Source organism: Nanorana parkeri, unplaced genomic scaffold (assembly GCF_000935625.1).
Source record: "Nanorana parkeri isolate BGI_ZX_2015 unplaced genomic scaffold, ASM93562v1 scaffold832, whole genome shotgun sequence".
NCBI lineage: Eukaryota > Metazoa > Chordata > Amphibia > Anura > Dicroglossidae > Nanorana > Nanorana parkeri.
The window spans coordinates 566,387-581,203 of record NW_017307100.1 but is presented as its reverse complement, the minus strand read 5'-3'; the positions used below and the strand labels follow the sequence as shown (position 1 = coordinate 581,203).

Here is a 14,817-nt window from a genome sequence, read left to right as displayed (position 1 = left end):
ATTGCTGGGATTTGTTGTACTCGTCTATAGCTGGTGGTATTCCGCATTGCGCTGTATAATATATTATTCCTTGATTTGTAGTCCTCCATACAGCGCAATGCAGAATACCACCAGCTACAAAGGAATACAACAAATCCCAGCAATACATTATACATACAGTGTACAATGTATTGCTGGGATTTGTATTCCTCTATAGCTGATCTAATATACATCACAATGTACCATCAGGTATAGAGGAATACAAATCCCAGCAATACATTATAGAGCACCATGTGTGGGAAAGTGCAGGCTTACCTGAGCAGTCTTCCAGCAACTTGTTTCTGAGATCGGGCCTATTGGCGGCGGCTGTCATTCCCTCACGCCTGCTCCTCCTTACTTCTTCTCCCCGCGCACCTGTGCCGATCGTGGATTTGGGCGAGCACTGAGCGTGAGGCGGGAGGAGGTGTGGATGCGGGCGGGCCTGGCAGCGGCGAGCGTGAGGTGGGGAGGAGGTGTGGCGTGCAGCGTGTGTGGAGCCGTGAACAGGGCCAACCAATCGGAAGCCGATTAATCGATTATTGAAAAAGTTGACAACTTTTTCAATAATCGATTATAATCGATTATGTCGATTAGTTGTTGCAGCCCTAAATTGTAGGCTAAACAAGTTTAATAACCAATTTAATACTTATTGGGCTATTTATTTTTTGCTACAGAAAAAAAAGACCAAATGTAATAAATAAACTGTTTCCCTTACTTTGTTAAAATAAAAATGGCAGGACTGTGCGAACACCCCCTATATGACACGTTTTTGGTAGACATTGCAAGGCGATCACATTTTTTTTTTTGCACAATTTTTACAACTGAAGAACCATGCTGGTGTTGAGGGGGTTAAAACATAAAGCTTGGGGATTTGACCGTCTAAGTTGGACCTTCCTCGCTATTACTCTCGAACAAATTGGCCTGCCAAAACCGTTTGTGGAAAAAGTTATGGCTCTCTATAATTGTCATACGGCTCGGGTGCAAGTTAACGGCTCGCTATCCCCCTCCTTTACTATACGAAATGGGACTAGACAGGGTTGCCCATTGTCTCCTTTCCTATATATTTTGGCGATGGAACATCTTGCGGTAGCTATCCGCATGAATCAATCTATTCAGGGGATTTGTAATCGGGATCACCACTATAAACTAGGACTGTATGCAGATGACGTTTTGCTTTATCTATCCAATCCCTGTATTGGGCTACCCTCCCTGTTGGAAGAATTTAATAGGTATGGATCTACCAGCAATTTTAAAGTAAACTTACATAAAACTGAGGCCCTAAATATCTCGCTTCCTTCAATGGAACTTGACCAGCTGTGTGATCAATTTCACTTCAAATGGCAACCCACTGCCGTTAAATACCTTGGCATATTCTTATTCCCTGAACAGGCTGATCTTTATCGCCTGAACTATGCCCCACTTCACGCTACAGTCTCACGTCTCCAACAATGGAATGCCCTTCGACACTCCTGGCTTGGTAGGGTGGCGCTTTTTAAAATGGATATACTCCCTCGTTTTCTTTAGCTGTTTCAAACCCTTCCGCTGGCCTTACCTGCCCCTTTCTTTCGACAATTGCGCGCGGCATTGCTTTGTTTCATTTGGGCGGGCAAGTCACCAAGGCTGGCATATAGTATATTGACTCGAACTAAGGATGCGGGGGGCCTGGCCCTGCCTGATCTAAAGCTCTACTATTGCGCTACACTTCTCTCCCAGGTTCTTGATCGGCGATATCACGGCGCCCATAAATCTTGGGTCTCCTTAGAAGCGCTTATTTCTCCGGCACTCCCTTTCTCTATTCCTTGGCTTTCCCCTGCTCACCGCTCTCTATCCTCTTCTCTCCCCTTTAGCATCCCACCCCTTCTGAAGGTTTGGGACGTACTAGTTGACAATCCTTCTGTCCTCATTGGTGGGCCCTATGACACCTATAATGGGAAATCCTGAGTTCCCTCCCGGTTGTATTTCCTCTCGTTTCCTTTGCTGGTCGGCCAAAGAACCGTCGCCGATAGTGGAGGCCCTCACGAAGACAGCCCTGAAACCCTTGAATGCTCTGCTAGCAAACTATCCAAATAACCCCGGCTCTTGGCTACTATATTTTCAACTTCGCACGTTTTATAGTGAATTGGGGGGCCGGGCTGTTTTACATCGCCCGCTCTCCTGGTTCGAATCCTTTTGTGGCCTTGAGGAAGCACCTTCTCATACCATCTCCCTGATATACCGCCAGTTGATTGCGGTAAAATCGCAGGGCCGCCCCCTGTATATATCCAGGTGGGAGAGGGACCTGGGCTCTGATCTTACTGACGATTAAGTCCGTACATCGTTCCGGCTAACCCATAAGCTCTCCATTGCTTGTTCGGCTCAGGAAAAGGGCTATAAAATTCTAACTCGCTGGTATCGATGCCCGATCCGCTTACACAGGATATTCCCCGATAGGCCAGCACATTGCTGGCGATGTTTGACTGCAGAAGGCACGTACCTTCATACTTGGTGGAGCTGCCCGGTATTATTACCTTTCTGGTGCCGTGTTTTTGCCATTTACAATCAAGTCATGGGAACGTCCCTGGTCCCATCCCCCAAAGTAGCCCTCAATCCATTAGATGACGGCTCAGTACACAACGGTTAGGGAGTGCAATGGCTACCTGAAGGGTTTTTATACAGTGACATTTATAATTGGGGGGGGTGCATAAATAAGTCCACCACTACTCCGTTTATAAACTTACGCAATAGAAAAGTGGGTAAACCTTACTGCCAGGCAGCTAACACTTTCAAAAGGAGAGCTCAGCACTGGATCCTTTTTATATATTCTGTAAAGTCCTATTTACTGTAAAGAAAGATGCAATCAATGGAAAGGTCCCTTTTGCCGAGTTTACCCCGTTAGAAGTTCATTCAAATGGACAATTGTTTTTGACTGTACAGGTGAAACTCGAATAATTAGAATATCGTGCAAAAGTTCATTTATTTCACCTTAACTTAAAAGGTGAAACTAATATATGAGATAGATTGATGAAAGAAATTGAAGGAGAAGATTTGGAAAGTTGTTCTCAAACGATTATCATTCTAACAGTGAATATGGTTTTCCTGTGGGAAACCCCATTGATTTTAACATTCGATTTTGTAATGAAACGAAATTTCGAATGACATTCCTCAAGTCTCTGATAGCATTATCGAATGTTTTAATGTATGTATGATGCATGTATCGAAGAGATTCGAAGATATGAACGTTCATATGAAATTCTAACAATGTATACCCAGTGTTAGAGTATTTAACATAATAAGTACATATGCAGATGGTATCAATGTAGATCAAGACATCTGTTGAATTATTGATGTTCATGTTAGGTGATTGAAGGTTTGATTTGCTTGTTTTTGAGCAATCGTCTCACTGTTTGTATTACCAACATATGTCCAGTGACCAGATCTGCTAATGGTGGGTGATATTATTAGAATAATGGAAACAGTGTGTTCTACTTTATATAGAGTGGGGAGTGAACATTTCTGATTTGCAGGATCTTAATATGATATATTAGTAACAAGTGTTAGACCAGATAGCTTTGCTTTTTCTTCTACTTCTGGTAATTTATGATGGTCAAATGTTTGGAGCAGACTTTTCTGCTTATGTATTCTCAGAGTGTCCTGGGCATGCTGAAATATGTTTTTGATGTGCACAGTTGGTGTTCAGGTTCACAGATGTACAGATAGTTTTGCAGCCACAGTTTAGCATTACATTTTAAGATTTCTTTGGTTCATGTGGAAAGTTTCCACTTCAATCAGCCATTCCCAAAACGTTTTGTAAAATCAGTGTAACATCAGCCCACAGAATGTTTTCAGGCTTTAATCTCAGCTGATAGACATGCCTGCTATGTAATGTATTAGATAAGATGTGCAGTTATTGAGGTGCATATGCTTGAAATATTGGAACTCCGATTGTCACAATTAGTCCCAGCACAAGAATGTAAGGGGATTTGGTGTTGCATCTCTGCATTGGCCCTTAGCAACTTTTGTGCACATCTTTGCAGTAAAGCATCATCTGACAGCACCTCTCTACTTAGTGGGGGTACTGTGCATGAAGGTAATTGATCTATCTATAATCCATACACAGAGCCATTGACCCTAAGAATCTTTGCGAATTTGTGTTCTGTGTGAATGGATGCACAAAACAAATGTTCTTATATAATTCTCTTCATAGATTCAATGAATGTATTTTTGAATGTCAACTTGAAATAGCACATTATGACCACTAGATGGAGCAGTGGAGCATAGTAAACACTTTTTTTTCCTATGCTCCTCATCTCCATCTAGTGGCCATAATGGGTTATTTAAGCGGCATATGACATTTGAAAATACTTTAAAAAATATATAGGAACTTACATTTTGTGTATCCATTCACAGAGAACTAACACATTCACACAGAATGAAGATTGAGATTCACAGAGATGGCTCTGCAAATTGTTTAAAAATAGACCCCTAAGTGTTATTGTGTTTATTGTGGATGTTAACATAGACTATGCTCAGTGAATACAAACCAGACTGTAGCATTCTGGTAGAGCAGCACAATAAGACATCACATCAAGCACACCTTAGTGTATTGCTTATGGTAGAAGTGAAGACAATAAAAAATGATGTAGGGACATTCACTGATTTTCTTAGCTGAACCTGTTTTACACAGATTTTTCCAGGGAACGACAAAGAGTGGTAGGGCCGCCTGCCACAACAGACCATGAGACCATCCAGAGGCCGCAAATAAGCATACATCACTTCCTCAAAAATGTGAAGGGAGTATTGGCTTTATGAATTAATGTTTGATCCCATTTTATGTACTAAATGCGGTTCCTGTGTTTCCCTGGTTTGAGCAGTAAACCTCCAGTGAGCTGGAACAATGGTGTGCCTTTCCCAAGGATAACGGCTATAACGGAGTTCATCTCGCTTATATTTGCACTCAGTCGGTGAGTGCAAATACATCACTTTTTTTTTGTCTTCACAACTGCGCTAGGATGCCCTGATGTTTCTATTTATATGTCTTCTTCTACAGTGCGGTGTTCCACCACCATTGGTGCTGCCAATCTAGTGCTTCACATTCACTGTACTCTGGGATTTGTTTTTGGACTGTTAAAGGAGAACCATGGGGCAACGTTGGGAGGGAATATACTGTGTTCTCCCATGACCCAAAACTCAGCATATAGCGCACTATTGCACGCTATATGCAGAGAGCGCCGCAATACTCTGTCAAATGAACTGATATAGTTATTTCAATATGGTAGTGTGCCTCAATCTGTTACCTTTTATGTACAGTCCTGGCCAAACGTTTTGAGAATGACACAAATATTAACTTTCACAAAGTCTGCTGCTTCAGTGTTATAAGATCTTCTTGTCCGATGTTACTCTGGTATACTGAAGTATAATTACAAGCATTTCATAAGTGTCGAAGGCTTTTATTGACAATTACATTAAGTTTATGCAAAGAGTCAATATTTGCAGTGTTGACCCTTCTTATTCAAGACCTCTGCAATTCGCCCTTGCATGCTCTCAGTCAACCTCTGGGCCACATCCTGACTGATGGCAGCCCATTCTTGCATAATCAATGCTTGGAGTTTGTCAGAATTTGTGGGGGTTTTTTTGTTCACCTGCCTCTTGGGGATTGACAGCAAGTTCTCAATGGGATTAAGGTCTGGGGAGTTTCCTGGCCATGGACCCAAAATTTCAATGTTTTGTTCCCCAAGCCACTCCATCATGCTGGAAAAGGCATTGTTCATCACTAAACTGTTCTTGAATGGTTTGGAGAAGTTACTCTTAGAGGATGTTTTTGTACCATTCTTTGTTCATTGCTGTGTTTGTGCATAAAATTTGTGAGGGAGCCCACTCCCTTGGCTGAGAAGCAACCCCACACATGAATGGTTTCAGGATGCTTTACTGTTGGCATGACACAGGACTGATGGTAGCACTCACCTTTTCTTCTCCGGACATGGTATTTTCCAGATGCCCCAAACAATCGGAAAGGGAATTCATCAGAGAAAATGACTTTACCACAGTCCTGAGCAGTCCAATCCCTTTACGTTTTGCAGAATATCAGTCTGTCCCTGATGTTTTTGCTGGAGAGAAGTGGCTTCTTTGCTGCTCTTCTTGACACCAGACCATCCTCTAAAAGTCTTCGCCTCACTGTGCGTGCAGATGCACTCACACCTGTCTGCTGCCATTCCTGAGCAAGCTCTGCACTGGTGGTGCCCCTAACCAGCAGCTGAATCAACTTTAGTAGACGGTCCTGGCACATGCTGGACTTTCTTGGGCGCCCTGAAGCCTTCTTCACAACAATTAACCCTTTCGCTGCTAAGCCCTCCGAAACATTTTTCAATTCAGCTGGCCACGCCATTTTTGCAAATTTTCCCATTGATTTGATTTTCAACTGCTGCGTTGCTAGCGTTTGTAAAAGACCCCCCCAAACCATATATTTTCTGAATGCGCAGGCCCGGTAGACTAAAAAGATGGTGCTACTAAATTTGTAGGCCCTGCGATAATTGCGCAAATGTTTCTCAAATTAATATTAAACTGATAAAAATACACAATTCAATTGATTAAACACACCAAAATCAGTATCACTGCACAAAAAAAATATATATTTTATGACTAAATCTAAAATCTAAAACGGTATTGAGTTAATAAACAACAAATATTTGCAAATTTTAAATTGCGCCTTTTTGCGAAAAGGTAAAAATATGAAGGTACGCAAAACTGTAAATAAGCGGCTTATGTTAATTGTTTTTACACTGTGTTGGTGTTTGTGTTGTGATAAAATGATACAGGCGTATATTTAATTGCAACACAAGGTATCACAACGCACTGCAATGCGTCGCAAAGCTTTGCCATGCGCTGCCACAGTTAATTTAATGTTTTTTTAACCACTTGAAGACCGGGGTGTTTCACCCCCTTCCTGGCCAGGCCATTTTTCAGTGTTCAGCGCTGCGGTACTTTGACTGACGTTTATTCATGCAATGCTGTACTGATACGAATTTCATACCATTTTTTTGGGGACAGATAGAGCTTTATTTTTTACTATGTATCAAAAAAGTACCCTAAATTTTGAAAAAAAACATGTTTCCCTATAAAATTTTATGAAACATTTATTTTCACCCCAATTTTTTGGTATAATATAAAAGGCGGGGTCACGTTAGACACTAAACATGTCAACCTTTAAAATTGCGCGTGCCCGCGAAATCTGTTATGGTCGCTAAAGCGAAAATGCCACCGACGTAAGGCATACTGAGCTGGCCAGCCGGGTACACTTTTGTTCCGCCGTATGCCTTACGTCGGTGGCAGCGAAAGGGTTAAACCTCTTTCCTTGAAGATCCGATAAATGGTTGATTTAGGCGCAATCTTAGTAGCAGCAATATCCTTGCCTGTGAATCCCTTTTTGTGCAAAGCAATGATGACCGCACGTGCTTCCTTGCAGGTAACCATGGTTAATAGAGGAAGAACAATGATTTCAAGCACCACCCTCCTTTCAATTCTTCCAGTCTGTTATTCTAATGCAGGGCACACACCTTACAACCATGGTTGTAAGGTAATTTAAAAAAACGTACGATCTGCCTATCTTGGACAGGCAGATCGTACTTGCGATGATCGCAAGCCCGCCCTGCTGAGGGGCGGGCTTCCGATGACAGCAATGCTGAACGGGCAGTGTGCGCTTGCGCACCACGGCTCGTGCGGCATTTATCTTACGAACATGCCACACACCCGCCGACAATCGTACGATTCTCGGCGGGTTTTCGAACGTGTTCCTAAGATAAGTCGTGCGACCTTACAGTAGCAGAGGTCGCACGCCTTCCACACACCTTGCGATAATCGTACAATCGCGGGATTTCCTGTGATTATCGTACGATTATCACAAGGTGTGTGGGCACCTTTAGGGCCTGTTCACACGACATCTGTTTTCTGCGCTGACCTGATCCGTTCGCTCCTGCACTAAAAATGCATCCCAATGTATCCCTATGTGTTCTATGGGCTACAGTTCTCACGTGCGCAGTCCGTTCAGGTTACGACAGAAAAAATACTGCATGTCACATTTTGTCAGGAAACGGACCGGAAACGCAAAACCCTATGTAATGGCAATAACAATAAGTGTAAAAAATAAATATATAAGTCCAGAGCAGCCTGTATTGCTCCCGAGGTTACCTATGGGCTTTTCTTTGTATGCTGAACAATTCTTCTGGCAGTTGTGGCTGCAGTCTTTCTTGCTCTACCTGACCTTGGCTTGGTATCAAGAGATGCCCGAATTCTCCACTTCCTAATAAGTGATTGAACAGTACTGACTGGCCTTTTCAAGGCTTTGGATATCTTTTTATATCCTTTTCCATCTTTATAAAGTTCCATTACTTTGTTACGCAGGTCTTTTTTCTGCTCCCCATGGCTCATTATCTAGCCTGCTCAGTGCATCCACGTGAGAGCTGACAAACTCATTGACTATTTATGCACAGACACTAATTGCAATTTAAAAAGCCACAGATGTGGGAAATTAACCTTTAATTGACATTTTCACCTGTGTGTGTGTCACCTTGTGTGTTTGTAACAAGGCCAAACATTCCAGGGTATGTTAACTTTTGATCAGAGCCATTTGGGTGATTTCTGTTATCATTATGATTTAAAAAGGAGCCAAACAACTGTGATAACAAATCACATACACACACCGATCATCATCACACAAGTCATCGAGCATTATGACCACCTCCTTAATATTGAGTAGGTCCCCCTTTTGATGCCAAAACAGCCCTGACCTGTGGAAGCATGGACTCCACAAGGCCTCTGAAGGTATGCTGTGGTATCTGGCATCAAACCGTCAGTTGCAGATCCTTAAAGTCCTGTAAGTTGCGATATGGGGCCTCCATGGATTGCACTTTTTTTCCAGCACATGCCACAGATGCTTAATCGGACTGAGATCTGGAGAATTTGTAGGCCACCTCAAACTTATTGTGTTTCTCAAACCATTCTTGAAACATTTTTGCAGTGTGACAGGGCACATTATTCTGCTGAAGAGGCCACTGCCATCAGGTAATGCTGTTTCCATGAAAGGGTTGTCTTGGTCAGCAACATTGTTTAGGTAGGTGGTAAGTGTTAAGGTGCCCATACACCTTACGACCATCGCAAGACTTTTGTCTTGCGATGGTCGTGTGCTTATTGAAAGCTCGTACGATCTGCCCACCTTGGACGGGCAGATCGTACTTGCGATCATCGAAAGCCCGCCCCCGCTGAGGGGCGGGCTTCCGATGACCGCAATGCAGAACGGGCAGTGTGGCACACCGGCCCGTTCCACAGCTATCGAACGAGCAGGCTAGAAACCCGCCGACAATCGTACGATTCTCGGCGGGTTTTCGAGCATGCTGGTTCGACAAAAGATGTGCAACCGTACAGTAGAAACGGTCGCACGCCTTCCATACACTGTATGATTCTCGTACGATCGCGGGATTTCCCAAGATTCTCGTACGAGAATCGTACAGTGTATGGGCACCTTAAAAGTAGCCTTTTTTTTCTGCTTTCAACACATCAACTTCAAGTAGACAAAGTGTTCACTTGCTGCCTAATCCCACTTCTAGGTGCTATTGTAACGAGATAATCAGTGTTATTCACTTCACCTGTCAGTGGTCATAGTTGATATTTGATTTGGTTGGAAAAGTATATAAAGATGTTTTGTTTTTTTAAAGTTTTTTTCTTTCTTTTTTTAGTTTTCCCTTTTCTCAGTTTATGTTCTCTCTCCCATCATAATGGTTTTCTGTATACATCTACACAATCAAATGGCACCTGAGCATCACAGTTTTACTGCAGTGACTAAAGTGGAATATGCACTTGTTTGTAGTCCAACTAGAAGTGCTTGTGAATACACCGTGCTGGTAGGATCACAAGGAATTATTTTATTTAAAAGCAGGAAATATAAAGAAAAATATTAACATTTTTGAAATGATAGTGTGAGCAGGCGATCGGTAGCTGGCACATAAGACCCCTGGGAATAAGCAGTCTCTTGTGCACAGATACCAAATCCAGGAGAGTAGTGGCAAACAGTGCAGTGTTTATTAGTGATATTAACAAGAGCATTCACAGGTGCTGTACAGTGGTTCACAAGAAATCAAAATAAAACCTAGCCGTATCCCAACACTAACTTCATACACAAAAGATAGGTCCTAACTAACAGGCTGAGCAGGGCTACCGCTTGTCAGCCTCCACATAAACTGTTTGTAAGTTTTCACCAACCTTGCAGCTCTCTCTGAGTACAGGTTCCAGGTGAGACTAAATTGCCAGTGGAGAGAGGAGTAAACCCTGCACTGGAGCCCGGATCAGCAATCCCTAAATGTATAGGAGAGGAACCTGGCAGACCTATAAACTCTGAACAGGACTTTCCCAGGCTCCCTCTGGGATGCTCTGCTACAATAGGAACGTCTGTAACCGCATATTTGGTTAAAGTGCTTGGGTTTAGATGCACTTTTTCTAATTCTTTTAACAGCCATGCAGACCCCATAAACAGAAGGGGATTATTTATAAAGGCGTAATTATTTGTTAAATGATTCTGTAAAATTAATTTGGTGTATGTTGTTGTATAGTTTGTTATAATCGGTTCCTTTCTCATCCTATAGGGAAAAAGTCCCATGACCTCCGGGAGTACGATCCTCTCACACAGGCTGACAGTGATGAGAGCGAGGACGACCTTGTTATTAACATCCAGCACAATGGACTTCAGAATGGAAAGGGCACCCAAGATAGAGCAAATGAAATCGATTCTGATGTTGAAGAAATTTCAAAGCGGGTTCAGCAGCGACGTGTAGATAATAAACAGGATGGTTTAGCTGCTACAAGTGGGCTGGAACCACAGCTTAAGGCAACATCTTCATTGGTGTCTTATGTGCGGACTACAGTATTCCTTCTCACAGTTGTCATCTCTATGATAATGGTTCTTGTTTGTGCTTTCTTAATCCCTTGTCCACTGAGTAGTCAGCAGAATGTTTGGTATGTCAACACGGGTTATGAGCCTGGTAAGCAAATTTTAATAGTATAATGGTATATGCAGAATAGTTTGCTCTTAACTTTTGCCTATAATCTAGCCTTCTTGGTCTATAGACTGTTCAAGAACTGTGAAATTTTAAGGTTAAAAACTAGGATTGCTCTAAAAGTTGGAATAAAAAAGAATCCAGTGAATAAACTGGGACTTGGTTCAAATTCTGTGGTTAGTTTTAAATATTAATCTAATAATTAGGGCTGCAACTACCAATTCATTTCATGGTCGATTTTAGTTGGCCGATAATTTTTTTTAATTGGATACAAATAAACGACATATCATCTTTTATTTAAAATAAAATACACAAATGGAGTATTACAAACATAATGTTTACTTCAGAATAAAACTGCTTGCACAATTTTTTTAAATCGCACCGCACTGGAACACACAGCATTAGGGTACCAAGGGTTCTAGTGTGGGCGGGAGGGCATTTGGTGTGCCATTGAAATGAATGGCACTGCAACGCACCTCCCGAAGCAGAATTTGTCAGGCCGAAACCAAAAATGACTTGCGACCTCTTTTTTAATTTTTTTTAAATAATTTTATGTATTATATTAGACATTTTATTTAGTTTCATGGATTTAAAATCTGAATTGAAAAACTCCAAGCCAATATAATAAAATACCAAACTTTTGTTTAAAATAACTCACCAAAATTAGACAACAAATACAATTATATATAAAATAATATAATATCCTGTGTATGTGAGATAGATATCACTGTACAAAAGTTTTAGGCAGGTGTGAACAAATGCTGTAAAGTAAGAATGCTTTCAGAAATAAAAAGGTGTTAATAGTTTATTTTTATCAATTAACAAAATGGAAAGTAAATGAACAGAAGAGAAATCCAAATCAAATCAATATTTGGTGTTACCACCATTTGCCTTCAAAACAGCATCAATTCTTCTAGGTACACTTGCACATTTTATGAAGGAACTTGGCAGGTAGCATGTTCCAAACATCTCGGAGAACTAACCACAGATCTTCTGTGGATGTAGGCTGCCTGAAATCCTTCTGTCTCTTCATGTAAACCCAGACAGACTCCCAGATAGGGCTATGTGGTGGCCCAAACCATCACTTCCAAGACTTCTTGTTCTTCTTTACGCTGAAGGTAGTTCTTAATGACATTGGTTGTATGTTTAGGGTCGTTGTCTTGCTGCAGAATAAATGTGGGGCCAATCACACACCTCCCTGATGGTTTGGCATGATGGATAAGTATCTGCTTGTATTTCTCAGCATTTAGGATACGATTGATTCTCACCAAATCTCCAACTCCATTGGCAGAAATGCAGCCCCAGACCAGCACGGAACCTACATCATGCTTCCCTGTTGCTGCAGACACTAATTATTGTACTGCTCTCCAGCTCTTTGGCAGACAAACTGTCTCCTGCTGCAGCCAAATATTTCCAGTTTTGACTCATTGGTCCAGAGCTGTAAAGCCTCGCTTCTCTTATCTATGGGAATGGATCGCAACTGCGGAGTTTCATGGATGGGGATCAGTTGTGCAGCTGAACTCTGTTGCCCTGTATTTGGTTAGGCGGATCGAGGGCTGCTTAACATCATACTCCCCTTGGCAACAATGGAAGTGCCACTCCTCTGGTAGTTAGAGAGAGAAGTTCAGCGCAATAGCACACAGGGTTAATGGCTGTGAGTAACAGCAAGGAGTTTAGCTAGCAGGTGTATGAAGTTCAGCACAACAGCAGTAGCACACAGAGTTAATGGCTGTGAGCAACAGCAAGGAGTTTAGCTAGCAGGTAATGAAGTTCAGCACAACAGCAATAGCACACAGGGTTAATGGCTGTGAGCAACAGCAAGGAGTTTAGCTAGCAGGTAATGAAGTTCAGCACAACAGCAATAGCACACAGGGTTAATGGCTGTGAGCAACAGCAAGGAGTTTAGCTAGCAGGTAATGAAGTTCAGCACAACAGCACTATAGTAGTGTCCTGGTAGCCAGGAGGCATAAGCATCTACTTGCGGTTTGTTTGGTGGTCAATGGTAGAGCCCTGAGACTCTTGGATCCGACGACCTGCTTGTGGCTGATGATCCTGAAGGGCAGCAAGGCAGACACTGATTGATCAGTGTCCTGCTGCAATCAACAGTAGGACGCCGATCAATCAGTGAGCAGCAGCTTTAGGCCGGCTGCTCGAATGAGGTGGGCGGAGTCCCAGGGAGTGCCTGCGCACTACTGAGTCCCTGCTAGGAGGTGAGGGGTTACCACGGCGCGCCTGCGCAGGGCGGTGTTGGAGCCTGACGGTGGACCGTAACCCGGTACGTCTATTACAAGAGCACCTGCTGCCATTTTTCTGCACCCCATTTCCTATGTTTTCATGCATAGTTGGGTTGCTTAGCCTTGTTTCCACATTGGAGCTATGGCTTTTTGGCAATTCTTCCATAAAGAGCACTTCTGGCCAGACTTCTCCGGACAGTAGATGGGTGTACCTGGGTCCCACTGGCTTCCACCAGTTCGGTGCCGATGTTGAAGGGAAGTAAGCATGATGTGTCTTTTATCTGCTGCATAAACTTTCCTTAGCCGACCATTGCGTATACGGTCCTCAACCTTGCCCGTTTCTTTGTGCTTCTTTAAAAGAGCTTGAACAGCACACCTTGAAACCCCAGTCTGCTTTGAAATATTTGCCTAGGAGAGACCTTGCTGATGCAGTAGAACTACCTTGAGGGGAATTTATCAAAACTGGAGCAGATTTGCACTGCAGCCAATCAGCATCTCTCTCTCATTTTCAAATCTTACCTGAGCAAACTGTAGAGAGATGCTGATTGGTTACCATGGGCAACTGCTCCAGATTCTGTTTGCTCCAGTTTTGATACATTTCCCCCCCTTGTGTCTTGTTGCTGTGCTCAGTCTTACCATTGTGTTATGACCTGTGACATGAAACTGTTTTCCATAACTCAGTTATGGAGTTTGGCTGTTCCTCACCCAGTTTTAAGCCGCCTACACGGCATTCTTTGTTTATGACTGTGTTTCAACCTACCTATGAAATTGATGATCATTAGCACCTGCTTAGTATAATTGGTTAATCTAATCCTACAAAACCCCTGACTTTGCAAGTGTAAAGGTGCCCATACACCTTACGATTATCGGACTAAACTTTTCGTCCGATCGAACCGTCGTACGATCCTGCCCCGATTATCGAAAGGCTCAATCAGCTGTAGTTAAAAAAAACCACCTGGACGACTTGCGGTAAGTGACCACAATTATTTTAGTTTGCGCATGCGCACTGTTAATCGTACGACTTTTGACGGACGGAAACGCCACCAACCATGCGAACATCGTACGATCGACCAAAGTTTTCAAACATGCTTGACCGTCAAAAGTCGTACGATTGTACAGTACTATCAGTCGTGCACTCTATTCACACGTTACGATTGTCGTACGAAAAGTCGATCGCATACGATTATCGTACAATAATCGTAAGGTGTATGGGCACCTTATGAATTAATGCTGGTTGAAAGCCAAAGGGTAGTCACACCAAATATTGACTTGATTTAGATGTCTCTTCTATTCACTCATTTTGTAAATTGATAAAAATAAACAATAAAAATATATTTTTTTGAAAGCATCTTTTACAGCTTTTTTTTCACACCTGCCTAAAACTTTTGCACATTACTGTATGTGTGTGTGTATATGTGTATATATATATATATATATATATATATTCTAGTGTCACCTTTCCACTTCAAAGAAGCTTTTTAAGTACACATCACGCTTGAATAGCTCCAGCCGGGGAATGACCGCTGCAGGCAACAAGATTCTGAATT

General features: G+C 42.4%; 1 protein-coding gene across 1 annotated transcript in view; it reads left to right on the top strand.

Annotated features, from left to right (window-relative positions):
* Positions 1–14,817, top strand: part of FAM234B (family with sequence similarity 234 member B) — a 49,521-nt gene that overhangs the window by 5,556 nt on the left and 29,148 nt on the right. Inside the window, exon 2 of the mRNA XM_018565311.1 lies at positions 10,626–11,021. Coding sequence (XP_018420813.1) covers positions 10,626–11,021 — 396 coding nt within the window. The remainder of the gene's footprint in view (positions 1–10,625; positions 11,022–14,817) is intronic.